This window comes from Phascolarctos cinereus, unplaced genomic scaffold (genome assembly GCF_003287225.1).
Source record: "Phascolarctos cinereus isolate Bilbo 61053 unplaced genomic scaffold, phaCin_HiC Scaffold_8;HRSCAF=390, whole genome shotgun sequence".
Lineage (NCBI taxonomy): Eukaryota > Metazoa > Chordata > Mammalia > Diprotodontia > Phascolarctidae > Phascolarctos > Phascolarctos cinereus.
In genome coordinates this window covers 40217047-40241680 of record NW_027556291.1, presented here as the reverse complement: position 1 = coordinate 40241680, position 24634 = coordinate 40217047, and the positions used below count along the sequence as shown (strand labels likewise).

Sequence of the window (24634 nt, the reverse complement as noted above, 5' to 3'; positions counted from 1 at the left end):
ATTTTAGTTTTCACATATTTCACTTAACTTTTGAATTATTTCTCATGTATTGCTATGAACCCAATGCTTGTCATTTTGAGTAGCTGTAGACTAGTATTCCATCATGTTAATGTACCCGAGTTTGCCTGACCATTTTATTCGGCACATTTGCCTCATTTCTAGTTCACCACCATGAATATGGGCTCATAGGTCATTAGAGCTGAGACCAGAGCTCAGTCATCGAATCCAACCCATTCATCTTACAGATGAGCAAAACCGAGGCCCAGCAGAGAGACTGTGTGGCTCATGGAGGCTCACTCAGGAGGCAGTGGCTCAGGGCCAGATGTTTTGTGGATCTTTCCTTTGGTCTTGTTACCACCAGGAGATGAATGACTGGGTCAGGGCCTGAGCCCCAGAGCTCCTCATGGTCATCTCCTTCTCTTTAGGATTTGGCCTTCCCCAGCTCCCCATTACCTCGCCCAGCCCCTCAGCCTGGCTCCTTCCTGCCCTTCAGCCTTCATCTCATCTCCCTCCGTCTCCTAGCCTCAGTATCTCTGGTTGCAGCCAAAGCAGACCAAGAGCTCTGCTTGAGCCTGCTGGGGCATCTCCATGGAGGGCCCCCCACTCCCATCCCAGGGCCTTGATGCTAATAGTTCCTCACCTTTGCCTCTTAGAGTATTTAGCGTGAATCACCCCAGCTGTTGCCTCCTCCAGGAAGCCTTCCCCATTCTCCCCCCTCCCCGCTCCAGCTGTTAGTATTGATTTTTATGATGCTCTATTTTTTCTTTATTCTTTATTATACTCCTGGATACATATTATATCTCCTCTCCCAGTAGAGTGTGAGCTCCTTGAAGGCAGGAATTATTTTGTCTTTGTATCACCTGTGCCTTGTACAGTGCCTTGCACTTACTTCTAGTAGGTGTTTAATGTTTGTTGAATGCTTTCATGTATGTGTGTATGTATAGGACACATGTATTTTTGTGTACATATATGTACTGTAAATATACATACATAAAGAGAGAACCAGATTGCTCTCTAGAAAGACTGAGCCAATTTCAGCAGCATCCCTGTTAGCTTCCAGTCCCTCCAGTATTGGATTTTGTCATTGTCATTTTTGAGAATTCGAGAGATGTGGAAAGGGTACCATGGTGGTATTTTAATTTTCATCTTAAAAATCTTGCTGGCAACCTGTGTGTCTTGAAAATGTAAGTCAGAAGTTGCACAGTAGTGTCTGAATCACTCATATGACACTTGCAAGGCCCCTGCTGCCATCTACTTGTCTGCGATATGTCTGCCTTCCTGTGGTCCCCAAGATGCCACCCACTGGCTTTCTATTGCATCTTTGACCTGCCAGGGTTTAGCATCTGCAATTTTCCATTTTGAAAAGTGACTGTGTCTCTTTCACTAGGCAAAGCCTGAATGCTGCTGACCGTGATGGACTTTAGGTGAGGGCGGATCGGGAATAGAAGTATGGGAGAAAGAGAGAGCACCAGCAGCAAGTCAGTCAGACAAGCATTTATTAAATGTCGCCCATGTGCCAGGCACTGTGCTGGGCCCTGGGGATGTTGGAGCTATAAAGACATAAATTATAGGCCCCACTCTCAAAGTTCTTAACATTCTACTGGGGCGATAAAACAGGGACAAAGTTAAATTTAAGGTTTGCAAAACCTTTTTGATACATGACCTTTCTGGTCCTCACAACAACCCTAGGAGGTAGGTGCTATCGTTGTCCACATTTTACATATGTGGAAATGGGACAACAGAGGTCAAATGACTTGCCCAAGGTCACGTAGCTAGTAAGTATCTGAGGCTGGATTTGAACTCTGGTCTTCTTGACTCCAAGTCCAACATTCTAAGTAAAATTAAAGAGTTGAAGGGAAGAGGGAAGTAGAACACTAGCCACAAAGGGAACCGGGAATAGCCTCTTGTAGGAGCTGCTACTTAAGCTGAGCTTTGAAGGGAGCTCAGGGTTTAGCTCCCAAGAGGTGGAAATGAAGGAGAGCTTGGGCACAAAGGTGGTCATTGGAATGGTGTATACAGGGGAAAAACTAACAGTTGGGCTGCTGCATAAAGTACATGAGCAAGGAAGAATGTGAAATTAGTCTAGAAAGGTAGCTGACTGTAATGGATTTTCAATGCTATACTTAGGTGTTTGTCTTTGATCCTAGAGGCAGTAGGGAGCCAGTGAGGCTTCTTGAGCAGGAGAGTGTCATAGCCAGACTTATGCTTAGGGTTATCCATTTGTCTGGAGGCAGGGAGGCCAATGAGAAAGGTATTGCAGTAGGCCTAAGAACAGGAGAACAAATTTAGCAGCAGCACAAATGGGAAACTGATCTTCCTCGGATGACTGGTTGATTTCTGTTTTGACCATGATACTGATTTCATGAAACCTTGTGTGTATGTGTTTTCAAGATTAGAGATGGATTTCCAAGTTTATACTGTTTTTGCTTTTCAGGTCTCATCAGATGTACTACATGTTCGGCTTCCTTTTCCTAGTCTTCATCATTCTTCTCATCACTTGCTCAGAAGCTACAGTCTTGCTCTGCTATTTCCATTTATGTGCGGAGGTAAAGACCGAATCTCCTTTGGTTTAGATATGCTTGCAGGCAGCCATCAGCAAATCACAGTTTGGTGGTGAAAGTTTTTGTTCTGAAAGCGATTGGTGCACTCCAGAGGGGGTGAGGGGTGGGAGCACTGGAGAGTGTGCAGCCAGGGTCTGTAGGTACCAGGCTGATATATTTGCTTAATGATGTCTTTTGACTTTAATGCAGTTATGCAGTCAGAGCTAGACATGGCGAATAGAAACAGGACACTGTTCTCTCTGGCTCTTGCCGATGCCTCCTATTAATCCTCTAACATGGAAAGATAAGGGCTTGTCTGATACCGCAGTTATAAAGAATTGCACCCCGTTGCCAGAGACTTGGCTGTGAGGGTGGGGAGGCCACAGCAGCCTAACCAGGGTTGTAACATGTGGAGGGCTGGCAATCTGCATTTGGAGAGGGGATAGTCACATTGATGGATTGGTGTGCATTCTTGAAGCCCACGGAGTTCTCCTTGCTCTGGCCTCCCAGTTAGCTACCTTGGGCTCTTTGTGGGTCAGAATACTCTGTAAACCTTTGCCTATAAGCCCCTGGACCTATGTCTCTGGGTTTGTTTCTTTTATATTTACTGGTCAGCGTAGGCCAAAGTCAATAATAAATTAATAATAATATATTAGCAATGTAAGTAAAGTAAGAATAGCATGTTTTCCATATGAATTTTGGATTTGCTCTCCCCCAGGTCCATGCACACTCAGTTGGAAGGGTGGACCTTTGTGGAGGTCACATGTAGCTAGGTCACTTCTGTGAAGGGATGTCCATGCAGTGGACGTGTGTGACCAGGGTACATGTACGGAGGGACCATTCCTGCCTCTGATGGTACATATGCCCGTGTCATTGCTGCTCTCTGCCCCAAGCTGATACCCATCATCCCTTTCTCTCCAGTCAGTGGTCCTTTCAGCTCTCCTGCTCATCCACTTGTGCATATGCATAGCATTCACAAGCCTCCTCCCAGCCCAGCAGAGACAACTACTCCTATAAATGGCAAGACACACCCCTTTCAGGCCTTTCAGCTTGCTGCTTCTGCCTGATACCTTTGTCATCTGCTCGGCCTTCCTTGATTGTCTTTCTTGGCCGAGGCCTTGTTTCCAGAGCCACTAGGAACTCATTTCCCCATCTTTTCTTCTCAGGAATACTATAGTACAATTGAAAAAAACAAACCCAAATCAGAAATTGTCTTGGCAGCCTTGGCCCAGGTTTGAGGAATTATTTTCTCCCCACCCTGCTTCTGTGATACTTAGATGTTGACTGGGGCCTACTGGGTTCTAGCATTTTTTAAAAAAACTTTAAATATTATTTTGTGCCAGTGGCTTAAGATAGCCAAATCTTAGAGATGAACAGGAATGGGGAAAGTTGGGATATGATCATTTTAGATAAGAATTTTTTAAAAATTTTACTCTCGTGACTCATTCTTTAAGGGTGAAAACACTGACCAACCCTAGATACTGTATTGTAGCCACTTAATATTTCTGCAGAGCTTAAAGCATCACACGAGAGGGTTTTTCTTTTTGCAAATCATGGGGCCTTTCCACAGTAGGTGGGTTTGACATTTGTGGCAATGGTGTTTGGCCTTCCTCCCGCCAATCCCTGTCTGCCCAGATGACCCTTTCCTGTTCTGCTGTGTTTCAGGATTACCACTGGTGGTGGAGGGCATTCCTCACTAGCAGCTTTACAGCCATTTACCTCTTCATCTATGCAGTCCATTACTTCTTCTCAAAACTCCAAATCACAGGAACTGCCAGCACCATCTTATACTTTGGGTACACGATGATCATGGTCTTAATTTTTTTCCTTTTCACAGGTAAGTGGAGAATGGGCATATCGATAATGAGATACTTGGAATAGCCCCAAGAGCAATTAATTTATGGAAGGGCAATAGTGCAAAAAGCCTCCTTTCATTAGTTCTGTAATAGTGTGGGAAGTTCTGGAAAAGGTTATGCTTGGAAACTTCCTGTACTTTGCATGGAAGGCCACCCTGCCTCCTTGAAACCATAAGGAAATGTTCTAGGTCACAAAGGCTTGTACATGTTCCGTTTTGTTCTTGTATCTTACATAAAAATTCGCCTTTGAATAGAGGCCAACTATGAAAATTAACTGAAATGAACACCTTTTAAATAGAGTAGAAATTATTTTTATTCGACCAGATTGAGAACATAAATAGGAATCTTGACATGTTGGGGCTGTTTGGGTTTGGACTCTCTTTCTCTCTCCCCACTTCTGAATAACTGTGTTATGAAACTTAACTTTATATAACCAAAGTCTTAGTGATCGATATTCAAACCTATTTACAATAAAAAATCCCCACAAACATAAATGTCAGTATAATTTTATCAGCAGTTCCCTTGAAATGCCTTCCAAACTTATTGTGTATTCAGGAAAAATGGAAAAACATCTCCATTGTTTTTATTATATAGTTATAGCCAACTGTTCTGCCTGGGCTTTTTGTTTTGCATGCTCTCAGAGAGGTTTTCCATATTTCTTTCAAGTTCTCCTATTTGTCATTCTTAATGATGATTCTAGTACTCAATTGCATTATGCCAAACAGTGGTTTGTTCAGCCATTCACCAACTGTTGGGCTTTTAGGGTTTTGTCTAGTTTTTCACCATTACAGAGAATGTAGCCATAACCATATTTTCATAGAGATAATTCTTTAAATTTATTTCCTCATGGAAAATGATTTCCACCACTAGAATGACTGGATCAAGGGGTCTGCTGAGGTTTATGACTTGTTTTGTATGGCAGAATCACTCTTCAGCAAGTCTGGATACCTGTTCCCTGCTGCCTCGCCTAGATCTTTGTCATTTTTATTTTTGCCAGTTTGATGGGGATCAGGGGATACCTCAGAGTTGTTCAAGTTTATGTTTCTTTGATTATTAGGCAGATTGAACGTTTTCCCAAAGGTTATTTTTTGGTTTGGCATTTTTCTTTTCTTCCTTCTTTTTTTTTTTTAAACAATCTGTTTTTCCTCTTTTGTAAATTGCCTGTTTATATCTTCTGAGCATTTTTCTGTTTGAAACTAGGTATTCTTTGTCTTGATAGATTTGTATCCATTCTCCATAAATTCTGGATGTTAGGCCTTGATCTTATCCTCACTGTGAACGTTTTTTCCTAATATTTTCTTTTCTTTTTTTTTGTTAAGCTGTTTTTCACAGTACAACATCCTCATATTTTAATAGATCCATTTGTTCCCTTCCCAAATGCAGATCCCAATCCTTCCACACCTTCTCCTGCGGTGATTTGCTTACAGCAAACTGTCCATCTAGATTTTTTGAGAAGGCCCAGAGGCCTCTCTTGGCTGATTTTCCTTTGTTCTTGCTAGATGACTGGCCTCTGCCTCCTCCTCTCTTTTTCAAAGCCATCCTTGATACATTGATGTCACTCGATGTAATTCTTGGACGGTAATATGCTGCCACCGACTCACTCACCCCAACTATGCGTGCTAACATAGGTGCCCTCCCCAGGGCCCTGCCAAGTCTGGTTTGTGTAAAATCTGACTGCGGCCAAAAATTGTACTCTTAGGAAAGGGGAATGATAACAAAAGAGACACAGTGAAGCATTCATCCCCAAACCCCCAAACCTTTATTTGAATTGAAAGGAATGTTTTTAAAAAGTCATAGTATATTTATTTATTAAGCTACAGAATTATTTTTCAGTGAATCCATACATCTAGGCATTTGTTTTTCCTTTAAAATATCTTTCAGTTTAGGAACGTGACTTTACATTTGGACCACTGTGGTAATCATAGCCATCTAACTAGTTCCAGTAATTTATTTCTTATGTTCAATTGTAAAGATTTATTTCCTACATATATTTGGCATAAATAGACTGGCGCATTTTTTGCTTACTTTTTAAAGAAAAATTAAAAAAAAATTTTTTTTAAGAAAATATTTTAAAAACCCTCATTGGACTAGCTGAGATTTCTTGTGATATGAAATAAAGGTCCACTTTTTTTTTTTACCATCTTGCCATCTGGCTCTTCCAATAGCATTTTATTGAATTATGATTCCTCTCCCCAGTGTTTGCTGTCAAAAAGTTGATCAAACACTCCCCTTTCCTATCTGTTTGATTCTATTTCTGGGCTCTCCCCCATGCGTTTTGAGTTGAGGTTGCGGTGTGTACCGAAGCAGCATTTCCCCAAGCTTGTCATTCTCAGGTGCACTTGGACATTATGAAGGATCTGTCAGAAAAGGGCATTGGGCACTGGGGATGGGGAGGGTGGGCCAGATAGAAAGAGGATTAAGAAGTCCTAACCTCCAGATAGCCTTGAAATACATTAGGAGAGCTTGTGGCGGGAAGGTTCCTTCAACATCACCTGGCTTATCCCTCTCACTTCATAGAGAAAGAATTTGGGGCTAGTGAAGCTTAGAAAGGGAAGGTGACTGGCCCAAAGTCACACAGCACATTTGTGGCAGAGTTACTACTAGATGTGAGTCCAAGAAAACATTTCTGCTTAGAATTGGACAGACCTCAATTTAGGGTTTTGCCTCTTTAATTTAGAGTCAATGTAATACTTTAATTTTTTTAAAAATTCATTAATTTTTTCCCCTTTTCTTTGTTAGTTTTTTAAATTTTCTTTTTAAAATAAATTTTGACATTTTAAAAAATTTCACCAAAAATTCTTTCCAGTATCTTTCTGCCTCCCGTCTCATAAAATAATTATTAAAAAAAAAAAAGAAAAGAAGAAAAGAAGGAAAAAAAGAGCAAATTCAATGAATACATTGAAATAGACTGAAAAGATATGCATGATGGCAGCCCATGGACCTCCCACCTCTACAAAGGAGGGAGAAGGTGGAGGCGGCTCCTCATATTTGACTCACTGTAATTTTAAAAGAAAAATAGTGACCATGGGGAGCAAAGCAGTTGAAAATCTTTAGCTAAAACCCAGCTATTATACAAACCCCCCTCCTAGCGTCGTCATTGATTTTTCATTCCTCAGTCATTTTAAAATGAAAAGTCAGCTTGATTCAGTTTTAAATTATTAGAAAGTTAAAATGGAATTGTACTCAAAAGCCTACTTCAAACTGGGCAAATGAGAGCAATTCCAGGGGGGAAAAACCCTATAGATTAGTTAGAAATGCATTAATTATATTTTGAACCAAAAAAAAAAATGCCTATGTACCACCTTCACCTACAAGATGAAAACTAGTAGATTTAAAAATAGAAACTTAAACTTTTGTAAATGACCTTCATAATTTTCAGTGGTTCAGCCTTCTATTATGACACTGTATTTGGAGATAAAAAATAAAATCTAGTCAATCCTTATTTTTAAAGTTAAGGATTTGCCCTTTTCTTTTAATTAGTGCATTAGGTATTAAATTATAACAATGGATTCAGCTCCTGTAGTAAGTCAATCCCATGCTTTTGTTTCACTGTGATAATCTATATAGTTTGATGAGAATTTTCCTTTGAGTGGGATTCCCATGGAGCACTTGTGGTTAACGCCTAGACTAGACTAGCACGTGGCTGTGATTTGTGGTGGTCATAAGCTTTTATTTGCGACTCATTGAAGCCTTGAGTTTTAAGAAAAGACATCAAAATAATTTGTCCCATTGTGCTATTTCACAGCCATAAGAAATCAGAGGACACTTGCAGAAGCTGACAGTAGCATGTGTTACTGCCTGCAAGCTCAAAGGCTGTCAAGGATTTACTCCAATTTGAGACACCTTCCATACTGCCACCTGTACTCAATGATTGTCAATTGACGAGTTTGGCCTAATGGCCAACTTGCTTTCGCTGGTTGAGTAGTAAATTCAGTGTTTGTATGTGCCCGTATGACTTGTTAGGCATGCAAAGTGACAATCCCTCAAAAAGCCCCAGCTCCATGATGCTTTTCTGCCAACCTGATTCTTTTCAGAATGACATTTGGTGCTTCTGGTTAAATTGTGGGTAGAATCTGAGGAGTGGATGAGAGCTGGGAGAATGAAGCTAATCTACATGTGAACCATGTGCCCAACATAGAGTGGAATGAGTATGGAACCTGAAGGCCTCAGTCCAGATTCTAGCTCTGCCAGAATTGTGACCTTGGGCAAGCAGTTTTAACAAAATCTCTGGGCCTCAGTGTTCCTCCTCTCTAAAATGGGGTGATCCATCCTATAACTCACAGAACTGTCTGTTACTGAGGCTTAAATGAGATAATGCATGGCCTTAATAATCCTGAACCTATGTAAATGTAAGTCCTTGAATTGCAGCATTGAAGAGAAGTTGTTATTTAAAATGAATTTAAAATGGGGCTCTACTTCCAGATATACTTTGCCTCTCCTCGTTCTGCTCCCACCCCTCTCTCTGCTTTGTCACATCTTATCTGCCCTTGAAGGGCCATAGGGCTGCCCTGTTCAAGACCAGTCTCCTCTATTGGAAGTCTTCCAGGGTTCTGCAGGGGAGGGAACACTGCTTATTTCCTCTTGAGCTGCTGGGGTACCCAATGTGGGCATCTCCTTTCTACCCCTACCAGGTGGGATAGTTGTCCTTGAGGGCAGAGACCATGACTTAGATTTCTTCTCTTCCCGTAGTACCCAGCAAAGCGTGAACAGTGACTGCTTATTGAACAGACTTGAGTGGTAGGGCTTCTTCTCAGGCCCAGGGATTATTAAGGGCCCAGACCCCTTGGTCTGACCCACCTTTCTTCTTTCTCACTCTGTCCACAAACATTAATCAAGCACCTGCTAGATGCAGAGCACTATGAGGGCAAGTCATAGATCAATAAGACAGGACCCCTGTAGCTCCAAGGAAGTTAATGGTCTCATAGAGGAGATAAGATAACGGCATAAATGTATTCTAATGTACTGGCCTTGGAGTCAGGAGGACTTGAGTTCAAATCCAGCCTCAGAAACATACTAGCAGCATGACCCTGGGCAAGTCACTTAACCACAGTTGCTTCCCCCCAAAACCAGCAACATATATATGTATGTGTGTGTGTGTGTGTGTGTACATATACTTTCCTTTTTCCTAATGGGGATTCCATTTAGGTGAAACAAGGAAGTATAAAGAATTTTGAGCTTATATGAGGGAGAGAGAACTCTTTAGGGGCAGTCAGGGATGGCTGCGTGGAGAGGGTGGCAGTTGAGCTGGGCCTTAAAGGATAGGTAGGGTTTCAAGGGCTGAGGAGAAGAATGGCAGGGAAGGGAATTCCTGGCATGAGGAACCATGGAAGCCATCTAGTACAGTCCCCTTATTTTATAGATGAGTAAACTGAGGCCCATGGAAGCTTCACCAAGGTCACCAGGTACAGAAGTGGCTGCTGGAGGATTTGGGGTCCTCTGACTCCAAATTCAGTGCTTTTCCCAGTCTACCCTTTTGTCAGTCCTTACAAATGTTTGTGATGAGGATATGGCCATTTGGATTTGTTTAAACCAATTGGGATTCTCCAGACATGCACCCCTTTCCAATTCCTTAATTAAAGACGGCAGGGTCCATCTGAAACTGGGAACTTGCTGTTTGGGGTTAAATAGGAGATGCAAAAATGACCATTTTGACTTCTTCGATAAGAGCTCTTTCTTCGATTAGAGAGGCAGCTGAGCTTCAGTGAAGTGAAATCCTCCTTCTTCCGTGTGCTAGCTGGGAGAGCCTGGGCAGGCCATTTACACCTGGCAACTCAAAGAGCCAGTGTTAAAGGAGGTCTGCCTCCATGGAGAAGGGCTGGGGGGTGGTGCAAGAGAGCTTCACAGAAGCTCCATTGGTGGTCTGTTTTAGTTGCGATCTTATAGAAGAAGAAGAAGAAGAGTAGCTATCATTTTTATAGCACCTAAGATTTGCAAAGCACTTATGTAGTAATAATAATAGCTAACATTTACTGTGCTAAGCACTTTATAATTATTATCCCATTTGATGCTCACTACAACCCTGGGAGGTAGGTGCTATTATTAATCCCATTTTATAGATGAGGAAACAGAGGTGAAGTGACTTGCCCAAGGTCACACAGCAAATTAGTATCTGAGACTGGAATTGAACTCAGGTCTTCCTGATTCCCAGCCCAGAGCTCTATCCACTGTACCACTCATGGGATTTCCTGAAATTGTCATTCTCTAGTTCATAAGTCACGAGCTTTTGGGCATCAGCAGCCCTCTTAGAAATTGCCATGCTTTATGTTTTCAAGAAAACCATCGTGATTTGTAAGAATTGCTAGTTAACCAAAATATTTTTCATCTCATTTCAGGGACCATTGGATTTTTTGCCTGCTTCTGGTTTGTTAGCAAGATTTATAGTGTCCTGAAGGTGGATTGAAAAGTCGCTGAGAGATCTTTCCAATCGCCCTTGCTGTCAAGTTCTTAAAGAAATGTTAACAGTTTAGTGAGGAAACCTTATGTTGAGATCTCAGAATTGAATAGTTTATGTGGCATAAAGTACCACTCTTATAGGGAAAAAAATGCCTTTGAGGGATGCAGATTTTTACTTGTTATTTTCTTGAAACAGTTTTCCACCAGAAGGGTTTAATTTAAAACAGCAGAAGTGGCTGAAGGTCAGTTTCTTTCCAAACTAGCGTGAGGCTACTGGTATTCACTGGTTTCCCCCTTTTCCTGTTGCCCCCCACCCCCAGCCCTTTTTGTTCAGCACAATTGGCTACTCCATCAGAATGATGAGCTAGTAATCCTTATGTTAAATGTGAATTTTCCCAACTTAGAAATTGACCGTGCTTTTTTTTCCAGCCCTTTATAGCTTGAGATTCCATTTGTTTATAATAAGGTGTTAGAACTGATGAAATAGCAAACACTATTGTCTTTGTCATACAATAAAACTGCATACCTCTAGCTTCAAGGCCTGGCCTGTGTTTGTATTTGGTTACTGCTCACTCTTCTTGGGGATTTGGGGAAGCTGTAGGTTTAACTTGTGCAAGTAACGTGGAGTGAGTGGACTTGCTTATGTTTCTGTGCTTGATCAGGACACTTGGCTGTCATGTCCCATCCCCCCACCTCCCCCCCAAAAAAAGAAAAAAAAGATTGGGGTCACTGCTTTCAAGATAATCTTCGACTTGTTAATAACTGTGCCTTTAATGGTGGTTCAAAACAAATTATGTTTTGAGTTTTCCTAAATAATACTTTTAGAGTAAATCTTGGTTTATTTTTAGACTTTGGGGGAATGCACCTAGGTACTTATACATCCCTCTAAAGGTAGAATCCTAAATATCTAAGGAAACAGAATGGGCTTATTTCTCAAGGCATAGTGAGTTCCCCATGACCAGATGCCTTTATTTGGCCTTTTCAGTAACGTGGCAGGGATTTCATGCTTCAAGTTGGTCTATTATAGATTACAGGTTAGCCAATGGGGGGGGGGGATGACTTGTGGCCTTGGGGCCATGTGTGGCCCTGTAGGTCCTCAAGTGCGGCCCTTTGAACCCAAATTTCACAGAACAAATCCCCTTAATAAAAGTATTTGTTCTGTAAAACTTGGGACTCAGTCAAAAGGCCACGCCTGAGGACCTAGAAGGCCACATGTGGCCTCAAGGCTGCATCCCTGGGCCCTGTGTAATGCCTAATATCCTTTCCGACTCTTAACAGTGTCCATGAAACTTGGAGCCACCAACCTAATCCAGATATTTGGACATCCCATTTTATAGGTAGAGCAGAACACTGACTGAGGCTCTCCCAACCCCATGCTTGTCTTCTGTAATGACTCCTGGCCTCGTAGGGGGCTTCAGGGCCCACGGACTATCTACTTTAGCAGAAGCAGTCCCTTGGTATACTCATTCCCATCCTATTTTCCCACCTTCAGCCCATGGGCCTTCCCTTTCTCAACCCTCTGAGACCCAAGAAGATGTGAGTTGGGATGCTGGGGGTGGGGTGGATTGGGTGGAGCTGATATGGCCCCTGAGGTAGGGTACCCCGGCCAAATTCCCACTAGACTCATTAGATCAAGGTGTTTGTTCCAGCTGTGAGAGAGGGAGGGAGGACTTTATCCTAGGAGTTGCCTCCTAGTTGAATTACAAGAGAGGTCAGGGTACCTTTATTTGAGGAATTTTCCTTCACTTTCCCCTCTGAAGCAATGCAGATCAGGCATGCCCATCCTGTAAGTGTGGTATATATCGTGCATCTGTTTTTTCAAATATAGTCAAAATGAAAGTCTCAGCCACTTCCAATTCAGATTTGAAATTAGACTTTATTGAGTTTACAGAAGAAAACAGCAAAGATACTATAATAGTATATTTAAAGACATAAGCATTACTTTAATCTATTTTAAATACATTCTTCAAGCAGGATTCCATTCTCTGTCCAAGAAAAGTGTGCTGAAAACCTTTTATAAATGATTCAATTAAAGCAAGCCTACTCCTCTTTGACAGAGTACCCCTGCCTACTGGGCCAACTTAGCTAGGCAAAAACGGCAGAGTGGGCAGCATGGCATAGTGAAAAGCACTCTGGACTTGGCCTCGGTTCATGCCCTGTCCCGTGGCTAGCCTAGTGCTCAAGAAATGTGAATTGCTGTTATGTAAGGTGATTTGGGTGTGAAGGGATTTCTTTTGGTAGAAGGAAGATAAGACTGCCCAATTTGTGCCGTTAAGATCTACTGTGCCTTTGGGAGCTTTGTCCCCAGAGTTGGACTGAATTTTGTGAAAAGGCACTTCTATTATAAACATATTTTTAACATCTTTAAAAATTACAAAAAAAATGAAGAAAATCCACATAGCAAAGAGCATAAATGTCTGTTATTTTCTGGCTCAGAGAGCCTCATGTGGAATTTGGTTCTAAACCTAGGTTTTTAGATTGAGGAGGACTCAATGGAGATAGAAGTCATTTTTTTCTTTTAAACCTAGCAGTAGCAAAAAATCATCAAATTCTCTTTTTTCTTGTGTGATGCAAGTGATCTAGAGGCCAGCCATGCCCACCCTCAATTGTAGGACCTCTCTGTTCACCTCACATTATGCCTCTGTGTGTGTGTGTGTGTGTGTGTGTGTGTGTGTGTGTGTGTGTGTATGTATGTGTGTGTGTGTGTGTGTGTGTGTGTGTGTGTGTGTGTGAGATAGTCTAGAGAAATTGAGGTGCACACTGCAGGGCTAGAGGGCTTGTGTGCTACTTGAGGTAGGGAGAAGAGGGGCAGAGTCAAAGAGCTTGTGTAGTTTTTTGGGGGATAAGGGAGCACTTTAGGTCTCATAGACCTCCCCCCACTTCCATTACAAGTGGGAGAAATGTTAATATAACATAATAAATTCTAAACATCTGGTTGGATCTTTACCAGAATTCAATGGTATACCATGATCCAATTCATACCAGTTGGATCATTGCATTGTTTCAGTGATGTGGGTAAGAGTGGTGGTCTGGGAGGAGGTTGAGGAAGGCATGGTTTTTCAAGAATTACCAATGATAAAAAGGCAAGTTTAAGAAAGTGAATTGCTGGGGAATTTGTTGAGCTCTCATGATTTGTCATGCCCAATTGTTTCTAGGATTCCGAAAGCTAGGTTTGATTGGACAAGCTTTACTTTGGACACATCTTTGTGTTGGTCAGGTGCTAGATGGATAGATGTTGACTGGGCCTAGGCAGTGCCAAGTTGTCTCCTGGTCAGGTGCCCCCAAGAAGCCCCTCCCAGGAGGGAAAGATTAGACTTGGCTGTCCATTTTGTTATGCAGTCAATGGGAGGTGGTGGTAGGTGACAAATGCCCATTGTGCTGTGGACAATGCCGGCTAGGCCTTCCATCAAAGCTATTAGCTCATGTTGATAACCAGTTGTTAGAATGGGGTTTCACCTCTGTTTTAAACGGCCAGTCATTTAAAAAGAAACCTTGGAGATACCCTTCAAATGACACTGGCCTCTTAGCCAGACTTGAAACCCCTTGTACTCTATTTGGTGCATGTTCTTAAAAAAAACAACTGAGCTGTTCTACTCCAGAAATTGAGAAATGATTGAACCCTCCTCTCTTCCAGGAGCTCTCCTTGCAAGATGTGTGTACGCTGTCCATATAAGAAGGCGTCTAGCTACACGGACACAATTTCTAATATTTAGCACCTTCATTGTCAAAGAACATTTATAATAATAACAATAATAATAGTAATAGTAGTAGTAACAATAATAGTAATAATAATAATAATAATTCACATTTATATAGTGTTAAGGTTTGCAAAGCATCTTATATATATTAGCTAGTTTGGGTCTCACAAACACCCCTGGGAAAGAGATGCTACAGGTGGTACCCCTATTCTACACAAGAGGAAGCAGGCTCAGAGGCGAAGCAGGCTCAGAGGCGAAGCAGGCTCAGAGGCAAAGCAGCTAACGTGCTTAAGGATATATAGCTAGCAAGTGATGTAAGTAATATCGGGAGGCAGTATTTGAACCCAGGTCTTCTTGCCTCCAAGTCTTTGCCCTTCTCCTGTATCATGCTGCCTCTCCTGTATAGAAGCAGTAAAGCCCCAGTTCTAAGCCATGCTGTTAAGCTTCAACCTTCTAGAACAAGAGATGTTTGGTAATCGATGGACTGAGCAAACCTTTAGTGATTTTAGAAATTGCCATATTTCCTAGGGTATAGTCTTCCCCTTGACACTGTGATTCTAAAAGGTGGCAGGGGGTGGCAGGTATGTCTCCAACAAGTTGGAAAGCCAGTGATTTTTTTTTTTAAAGCCAGTGGTTTTTGATAGACCCATCCAAACCAAACAGGTAGCCGGCCGAGTTCCCGAGTACCCCACCTGCCCACCGCTCAGCCCCAGGCTCGAGTGGGAAGCCGTCAAAGTGGAGGGGGCTGTCTGAGCCAGTGATTAGCTCTCTCCCCTCCCCCATCTCAGCAAGTGGTAAGCAGCAGAGAGGCTCCTTCAAGCCTTTGCTCAAATAAGGAAGAAAACACATTTTGCTGGAGTATTCCCTCTTGGCAGCAGGGCTGCTATTTCAAAGCAGAAAGAAATAACCCAACAACAACCTAAGTATGAGGGGAAATATTTCTTGATATTTTTCATCTCGAAATGTGCATTTGTGGGTGGCGGGGAGGCCACTGAGCCTTAACTATAGTAGTATTAGCGCCATCTTTGTTTCATCCTAAGAATCACTGACAATTTTGCTTTTTGTCACACTAATTACCATAATGTTTCTACTCCAAGTGATGGGGCACTTTAAACATTTCCAAGAGATTGTTGGCAAATCTAGATGAATTACTGGATTAGAAAATTGTAGAGCTGGAAAGATTTGAGATATCATCTTGCCCAACCCCTTTATCTCACAGATGAGGTCACAGAAGTGACCTTAATAGAGGTGAGATTGGAACCCAGGGCCTTTGACTTCAAATCCAGCACTGGAAAAAAAAGAGTCCAATCATTTAAATAAATCTCTTGGTCATCTAGAGATGACTTTTATAATTGTATAGACAGCATTTTGGGATGAATTAAGGAGGCAGAGTTCAGTTTCTACTCTTATAAGCCAATCTTTGGCCAAAAAGGTCATCTGATTTAATTTTGGGTTGGGGAAATATGGAGATTTAGAACATTTAAGGATTTGAACAAGACCCGAAGACAGGTGGGTCTCTGCATCTTTCCCAACCTCTCTCAGCCTGACCACAGAGAATCTAGCAAGCCACTGCTTTCGGTGTCATCTAAATGTGTTGCACATCTGGACTGAAGCATTATTTCAGGTTGAGCAAAGACAGACAGTTTCATTTCACTGCCCTTCCTCTCTGAATCTCAGTTTTCCCAGTCTCTAAAATGGGGATAATACTTATCTCGTGCTTGTGGTGAAGAAAGTGCTTTGTAAGCTTCTAGATTCCATAGAAATGGGAGTGATTATTATTATTATTATTCTCAGAATTTGATGAAAAGAATCATAATTCACTCTCTCAAACTCCTTCTAAGCCATGCCCACCTTCCCCCTGTCACATCTCTAGATAGCCACATCTGTGTGCAAAATTGCCATTTTCTAGTAACCTGGACACGTAGGTTGCTGAGAAGTTCTTTGCCTTCCCAACTCTGGCTCCCCCTGGCCCTGGTATACTGCGCCTACCCAGCTATTCCACCTCCCAGACTCTAGTCATTTAATTGCCTTTACATTTCCCCCTCCTTCCTCCTGTCTCTCTCCTCACTTACTGGAAAGGTCATGGGCTTTCAGATACTTGCAGATCTAACTGTCAGCTTGAGGGTAGCTCCTCAGCTCCTGGGGCCCTTGGGGAAGTGTCTCACTCTTGGGGTTAACCTGCAATATCTGTGAATCCTCAGCTGGTCCTGGGTTCAGGAAAGTCTGGGAAGGCAAGTCGCCAGTGAGGATGATAGAGAGGCAAAAAGCACCAGGCATTGCTATTACAGGGACAGGGAAGGAAGGGAGAGTTGGGGGCTTGAAGAGCCCCGACAGAGGGTCCCTCATCACTCAAAGTGGGGACTCAGCTTTTTTTCTAAGCTTTTTCAAATAGCTTGTGCGTTAAAGCGGCTCTTATGCTCAGGCAAACTAGAAGCTCTATTATTCTTTATTAAATACATAAGCCTAAATAAAATAGTTTTAACATTTATTCTACTTACTATATTTGGAACTAATGAGATGTTTAAATGTCCTAAGAGGCCAAAATATGAAGCCTTAAAAAAATTATTATATAGAATCACAAAAGCCTTAAACAAAAAAGAAAGGCATTGGATAGACTCACAAAAGCCTTTTAAAAAAATAAAAGAAAGTCATTACGTAGCCTCACAAAAGCTTGAAAAAATAGAAAGCCATCAGAAAGCCTCAAAGAATCTTGAGGCTGGAAGGGGCCTCAGAGGCCACCAATTCCCATTTATTCCAGCATAAGAATCCCCTCAATCAGGGAGTGGCTATCCTTTACTTGAAGTCCTCCAAGAAAGGGGAGCTCACTACCTCCCGAGGTAACCCGTTCTACTTTGGGGGAACTCTGTCAAGAAAATCTTCCTTACATCAAACTAATATCTGCCTCTTTCCAGTTACCGTCCAATGCTTCTCGTTCCCCTGGGGCCAAGTAGAAGAGTGCGTCTAATCCCTCCTTCACATGACAGCCATCTTGTGGGGAGCACCACCCCCTTCACCCAAATCTTAACTACTCCGAGGTAAACATCCTTCAAACAATCCTCTGATGACAAAAAAAATCAAAAGACACATAGCATCATGAATTGAGGGTTGGAAGAGATTTTAGAGGCCATCTGGTCCAACCCCCTCATTTTACAGATGAGGAAACTGAGGCCCACCGAGGTATAGTGACTTGCCCAAGGTCACACAGCTAGTAAATTGGAAGAGCCTGCGTTTCAATCTGGGTCCCCAGACCTCCAGATTCAGTACTCTTCCACTGTACTAGCTGCCTGGTGAAAGCCTGGGAGGCTAAATAACTTTTTTTGTGCTCACCTATTTTCAAATGACAGAATATTGTGTGCAGAAAAACTTCCTAATGTTGTTACTGATTTTATTGGAGCTAGCACATAATTGTTCTGTAATAAAAAAATGGCAGCAAAGCTGAATCTTATCAGATCAAAGGTCCTTTTTCTGAGCTTCTCACTTGAAAAAGGTCTTTGCTTCAACCGAAAGATCTGTGATGTACATCTTTCCCATAATTAAAAATTCTATTTAGGAAAAAAATGAAAACTGAATAAGACCATGGGGAAAAAAGGCATGTTAAAATTAAATCACTGGATTTCAACACCATCTGAGAATGTCAGGTGCATTGTTAAATGGACCCAAAAGGGTGGAAGGGTTGGGAATCCGGTTTTGAATTGAAGGTGATGTGGAAAAGCAAGACAGGCAGTGTGGCTTAATGGCTAGAGAGGGTCAGCCTTGAAATCAGGAAGTGCCTCTGACATATACTGGCTGTATGATGGGGGAGGGGGATGGAAAAAGAGAGGTGGGAGAGAAGAGAGGAAGAAAGAGGAGGAGAGAGTTAGAGACAGAAGGAAGAAAGAATCAGGAGAGAGAGGAGGAAAAAAAGAATCAGGGTGGAGGAAGAAGAGGCAGGAGAAAGAGGAGTGGAAGAGAGAGAAAGGAGAGAGAAAAGAGGCAGGGGAAAAGAAAAAGGGGAGAGAGAGAAGGGAGAGAAGAGGAGAGAGAGATGGGAGAGAAAGAAGCAGGAGAGAGAGAGACAAGGGTAAGAGAGAAAAAGGGGAGAGAGAGGAGGGGGAGAGAGAAAAAGGCAGAGGACAGAGAAAGGGGAGAGAGACAAAAGGGGGAGAAAAAAGCAGGGAGAGAGAGAAGGGGGAGAGAGGGGGGAGAGAAAGAAGGAGAGGGAGAGAAGGGGGAGAGAGGCAGGGGAGAGAGAAGGAGGAAAGAGAATCAGGGGAGAGAGAAAAGGTAGAAAGAGCGAAGGGGAGAGAGAAAGAGGCAGGGGAGAGAGAAGGGGGAGAGAGAAGAAGAGAGAGAAACAGGAGAGAAAGAAGCAGGAGAGGGAGAGAAGGGGGAGAGAAAGGCAGGGGAAGAGAGAGGAGGGAGAGCGAGAAGAGGGGGAAAGGGAGGAAGAAGAGGGGAAGAGAAAGAAGCAGGGGAGAGACAGAGACAGAGAGGCAGAGAGAGACAGAGACAGAGAGGCAAAGAGAGAGAGAGAGAGAGAGAAGGGGGGGGCCCAGAAGGGAGGCAGGCAAAGCATTTTTTCTGAAATGGTTTTTGGCAGTTTGAGTTTTCAAAATAACAAGTGGTTCAATTTCAACAAATACCTTAAGAATGTGATTAAAAAACAGTCTACCTAATTGGGTATTCTCTAGCCAAAGTTCAGTCAATCTAGAACAGCATCAACTACCAATAAACAGCTTTGAATCACAGAATCCCTATCTAGGGTTGGATGGGACCTCCCAGGTTATCCAGTCCAACCCCCCCCATTTTACAGATGAGGAAACTGGGGCTTCAGAAAACGTGAGTGACTTGCCCAGGGTCACACCGCTCCAAAGAGGAGAAGCTGAGATTTGAGCCCAAATCCAGTCCCTTTCTCCTCTGATCAAAAGATGGGTCATTGGGGCCATCTATTCCCTCAGGTACCTTTTGGGGACAGGCAAATAAATGACCAAGATGGCCACACATTTAGGAACTGGAGCAGGCATAACACTTCCTTTTTTTTTTTTAAGCTTAAAAAATCCAAGAGTAAACTTCAGTCTTCCCCCTGCCCCTGTCTGCATGATCACAGATCCCGAGTTAGCCCAGCTTTCCTGGGCAGATCTATCCCACATCCTCAGGTCCAGCTAGCTAAATACCATTGCATTGTTTTCCTCCAGATGCTGACCACTGACAAGGCGAGCCTCCAGCTGTTCACAGCCCAGCTACAGAGCTGTTTACCTCTTTCCCTGGAGGAGCTTGTGTCAGAATCAGTGAGGAGGAATAGATACAGAGCTATGGATGTCTAACATCAATAATTCTAGCATGAGTTCTAATGAGATATGGGAATCTTGTAAGGATGGGGCTCAAGGTTGGGAATATTGCCATGTCTATTTTGTGGCCACTGAATCGCCCATAATCTTTTAGCCAAATTATTGTGATTTGTCTCTGTCCTCACCCCCCCCAATTTGGTTTGGGGACCCGGATGATCAGGGTGACCATTTCGGGGCCACTTGATCTCAGGGAGATCTGGCCTCTGTAATCAGAATACAGACAATGAGGCACAGACTTAGCCAAAAGGTTTCTCCCTCTGCTCTGTGTAAGATAATCTTCCCCCATATTAGCCCAAGGGAAGCTAAAGGTAGCCCTCTCCTTTTCCATCAGAAATGTCCAGGCTACATTTGACTGGAAAGATTTGAATTCCAGATTGAACTGGGAGCAGAAGATCATGGGGCAGGAAACATCTACATATTTGCTCCCCATTCTGGCCTCTCAGGCGAGGAGCAGAACAAGGCTAACAATCCCCCTGCTGGGTGACAGCCTTTCCAATACATTTCTGGTTCCTTCAAGCAGTCTTGATATGATATCATCTTGAGGCCAATTCACCTCCTCTGGCCACCCTCTGGCTTATCAATGTCTCCCTTCCGCCCCCTCCAAACTGCTCCAAGTGTGGTTTGACCAGGGCAGAGGACAACAGCAGGATCACTCCTCCAGTCCTGAACATTGCCCAGAAAGGTTAGAAGTTTTAATTGCCATATCCCACTGTTGACTCATGTTGAGTCCACAAAATCCCCACATCTTTTTTTCCCGAAGAACTGTTAGTTAGCCACCCTTCCCCTCCCCTCTTGGACTTGTAGGTGATTTTAAGATTTACCATGAATCTATAATACAGTTCCCCAGATTGTATTCAGACCCATCTTTTTGTCGGTCAGGATTTTTTCATAGCCTGACTTTGCTATACAACACGTTGGTTCTCAGAGTTTGGTGCCAGCTGCAGATTTGCTAAGCATACCATCTATGTGGTGCTATAACATTGGTTACTCACCAGGGAATGGCATACTTTTCCCTCCGATGTCATTTCAGACTCCCTCCTCTCTCTCCCTTACCTGCTGGGAGCTTGGAGGCTATTAGGAGCTCTGCGGGAGGAAGAAAACAGCTGGGGATACATGGAAGAGGCCTTGGCGTCCCCTTGGTGACAATTTGGTACCCTTGGAGTTTGTTTCCCAGGCCTGCCCACCACTTTACCTCTCTCAGATCATATTTGTGATGGCACAGTCACCAAATCACGTTTTCTAATGAGAGTCTCCTCAACTCTTGTGGGCAGTGCCAACAGTGCAGGGCTTTTTGCCCTGTCCAGCTCACATCAAGGACTGTGTTAGCAGAGGTGCCTGTTTTCTGAAACAGAAGGGACCGGCAGAGAAGATTTAACTCAGGCTTATTTGGAAATTCCGTTTTCGTGCCTGTAAATCCACTAATGAAGTGGAAAAGGAGAAACACTAGATGGAGTGTTTCCCTTTCCGACCTCATTCAAATAGGAAATAGGAGATTTTTTTTTTTAAATAAAGCCCTATGAGCAAGTCTACAAATTTCCCATTTTTAGGGCATGACCTTAAGCCTTACCCATTGCACAAAAACAAGACAACAGTAAATGAGATCTGATGGCGTGCTTCCCTCCCTCCCCCTTTTTAGTGGACAAGCTTCCCAATTTATGTATGTCCTGGGATCTTTGTCCACTCTTTCTGATGCTGCCAGAGCTTCATAATGGGATCCTGTCCCCACACTGAGCCTTTGGTCGTGACTCAGTTGCCTTCTTCCATGGTTGGCCCATTAGCCTGATTTCAAAAGCCCTGGAAAGAAAAGTTCACCTGGACTGATGAGTAATTTTACCTATCATTCATCTGGCAGGTAGACGTCACATGCCCACTGTGGTCCTGGCAACCAAAAGTCCTTGTGGTCTCTCCCAAGTTCCTTTAAGGGAACCTAGGCAGACACACTGGAACTCCAGGAGTAGGCAAAAATACTGAGCACAGTTCTGAGATGGCAAGTCAGTCTGTGGTGATCTATCTCTAATAATTTGGTGTTTAAATATCTTGGAGGTGGGGATGAAGGTTGGAGGGGTTGGGGGGGGGAGAAAGTCCTGCTTAGAGTCCAAAAGCTTTTTGCTCACAGCATTAAGTCCCCCACCCCCACGGCCTCCTCCATTCTTAATCAACTAATCTATTTTACAGAGGTAAAGAAGTGTTTGTAATTGTCTTTGCCTGTGCCAAGATGGGCCAGGAAACTGTTCTTGCGGTTGCTGGCAATCTAGGATTTCCAGGCTGAAGTCAGAGAGAAGTGTGAAGAGAAAGCCCGGCTGTCGGTCATCGTCATCGTCATGGCAAAGTTGTTGTCGGTGCTGGAGTCCTGGCCCCGGGGTGGCCTTCTGCAGAAGAGCCCGAGCAAGGCCAAGGTGAGCTCCTTCTTGATGCTCTTGTGCATGTACCCATAGGTGTAGGGGTGGAGGCAGCACTGCAGGAAGAAGAGCAGGCAGATAAAGGAGTTGACCCAAGGCGGGGCTGTTCCCACCGCAGTAGAGACGGCAGCCAGCAGGCAGTAAGGTCCGATGCACAGGATGAAGGAGGCAATGATGACAAAGATCACTCGGGCAGCCTTGCAGTGGTAAGGGTTGGGCTTCACAGGGCACCTCTTGGGGCTGGTCTGGAATGGGCAAGGGATTGAGACGATGGCATCGCCATCCTCTTCCTCTCCTTCACTAGCCTCTTCTCCAGCAACAGTCTCCTCCACTGGTTCCTGCAGGCTCCGGGGCCTCACGGGATGCACTAGGGCATTCTGCCTTCGGGCTGCTCGGAACACCATCCCATAGCAGCCCATCAGGATGGCCACTGGACAGAGGAAGGACAGCATGATATTCAGGACGGTGTAAGAGGGGCTTGAGCTCCAGATGACGACGCACAGAGAGCTGTCCATGTCATAGTCGATCTCCCCCCAACCAATAGCAGGTGGACCACTCTGAATCAGACTGAAGATCCAAGTGCCCAAGATGAACATCGCTCCCCATGTGGTCGTCATCTTGTTGGGATAGGACAGGGGGTAGATAATGGACAGGTACCGGTCGATGGACACCACAATGATAGTGTTGATAGAGGCGTAGGCAAAAAGGTGCATCAGGGTAACCAGGATCGTGCATGTGTTTTGGCTGAGGGGCCAGAAGGAAGGTAGGGAGCCTGCCACCACCCAGGGTATCACTATGGCTGTCTGGAACAGATCTGCAATGAGGAGGTTGAGGATGAAGCGGTTGGCAACCTGCAACAGCTGGGGCTTCCGATGGAACACCAGCAGCAGCAGGGTATTCCCTAGAAAGGAGACACAGATGAAGGAGGAGAGGAGGGAGATGCGGACTATGCAGTGGAAAAGGCTGATCATCGAGTGCCCCTCACTGCCACTGCTGTTGCCACTGCTGTTGCCACCGCTGCTGCCTCTGCTAATGCTGCTGTTACCTTCGCTGCCACAACTGCTGTTGTAAGTGCTGTTGCTCGGATCTCCCGAGAGATGAGTGGAATTACCGAGTTCCTGGGACACAGCCATGGTTCCCAAACTCCTTCCTTCTGTCACGTAACTCCACAGAGTTTTTGTCTAACGATGTGTAATGCCAATGATGGTCAGATGCCAGAGGATGCCTTTTCCATGTCTGTTTGCATCTAAGGTCTGAAGGAGAGTTTAATGTTCATTCCATGGACCTAAACAAATGTGTGGGAAGAGTTACCCATCCATGAGAAATGGCCTTTACCTCCTCTAATTGCCTCCTTTCCTGAGAGGGCCCTTTCCTGATGCAAAACCCCTAGGCCCAAGACAAGCCTCTGAGATGAATTCAACTGACACTATGGTCACACCACATCAGTTATTAAGGAAAAAAAGCAGTACCCCACATATGCTCCCCTTTCTTAACAGCTTTAACTTGCCTTCTTCTCTTCTGGTATAGTACTGCAGTTTACCATGGAGACCAGCTCTAACTGTAACACTGGCTCACATCGATTTCTTGGTTTCTCATTATAACAGCACCAACTGCAGAATGCGGGGAGGATACAGGCTGCCAAATGTGGGGGGAAACTGGTAAAAATGAAGAAGTAGCCACTGACAGCTGCGGAACAGCTGTTCTTCCCCTGTGGGGCAATTAGTGGGCGTGGGGGGGAGTACACCACACGGGGACCCTGGCCGTGTCCCGTGTGGCGGGCGGGACCCTGTAGGGGGGGCCAAAAAGGGTAAGTGGAAGAAAGAGGGAAAAAAAACCCCATCAGGTACAAAGAAAAATGTTAACAGTCACATAATGGAGTAGAATAAGAGTTTCTAGACAATCTCTAGTTAAATTTCAGCTCATAAGAGAGGCAAATAATAGAAGAGGCAAAGAATTAACAATAAAAGAGGCAAATAGTTAACATTAACCTTTTGAAGACCGTGGATGGTCCAAACCCTAGCTCTCCATGGAAATTTGGGTTTCACATGTAATTGATACTAGCAGCATCCACATTCCCTTATCATGCACAAAAAAGAACAACAAAAAATCTTTCCCTTTGTGAGTTAATATAAATGGGATTACCTGTTGATGCCCTGCTGCTTGATCAGCTTCGCTCTTCCCTCCACTCTGATGAAAAGATGCTGGCCAAGGCGCCTTCCTCCTTTTTCTGTCCTTATCCCAAGAGAATTTCAGTCAGTCTTCAGGCTGAAAGATAAAATCCTGTCATGTCCTCTCTTGGTAGCAAGCAGCTTCCTTCGAGTGCCTGGATCTGCTTTGCTAACAGAGAGAGCTGTCTAGCAGCCGAGAGAGCTGAGGGGTCTGGCCAGCTCTGGGCTCAGCCACTGTGCTGTTCGTCGCTCG

At 43.8% G+C, this 24634-nt stretch overlaps 2 protein-coding genes across 3 annotated transcripts in view; one reads left to right on the top strand and one right to left on the bottom strand.

Moving 5' to 3' along the window:
• Window positions 1-11320, top strand: part of LOC110197722 (transmembrane 9 superfamily member 2-like) — a 76233-nt gene extending 64913 nt beyond the window's left edge. For both annotated transcript variants that reach the window (XM_020971765.2, XM_020971764.2), the window contains 3 exons: window positions 2435-2546; window positions 4206-4377; window positions 10729-11320. In XM_020971765.2, coding sequence (XP_020827424.1) covers window positions 2435-2546; window positions 4206-4377; window positions 10729-10796 — 352 coding nt within the window. In that variant the 3' untranslated portion in view covers window positions 10797-11320. The remainder of the gene's footprint in view (window positions 1-2434; window positions 2547-4205; window positions 4378-10728) is intronic.
• Window positions 11321-22065: 10745 nt separating this feature from the next.
• On the bottom strand, window positions 22066-23346 carry GPR101 (G protein-coupled receptor 101). The gene has a single exon (XM_020971748.1). The coding sequence runs from the start codon at window positions 23344-23346 to the stop codon at window positions 22066-22068; it is 1281 nt and encodes a 426-aa protein (XP_020827407.1).
• Between the last annotated feature and the right edge of the window lie 1288 nt (window positions 23347-24634).

Coding starts and splice junctions, on each gene's coding strand:
- GPR101 (XM_020971748.1), bottom strand. CDS start 23,346: ATGGCTGTGTCCCAGGAACTCGGTAATTCCACTCATCTCTCGGGAGAT.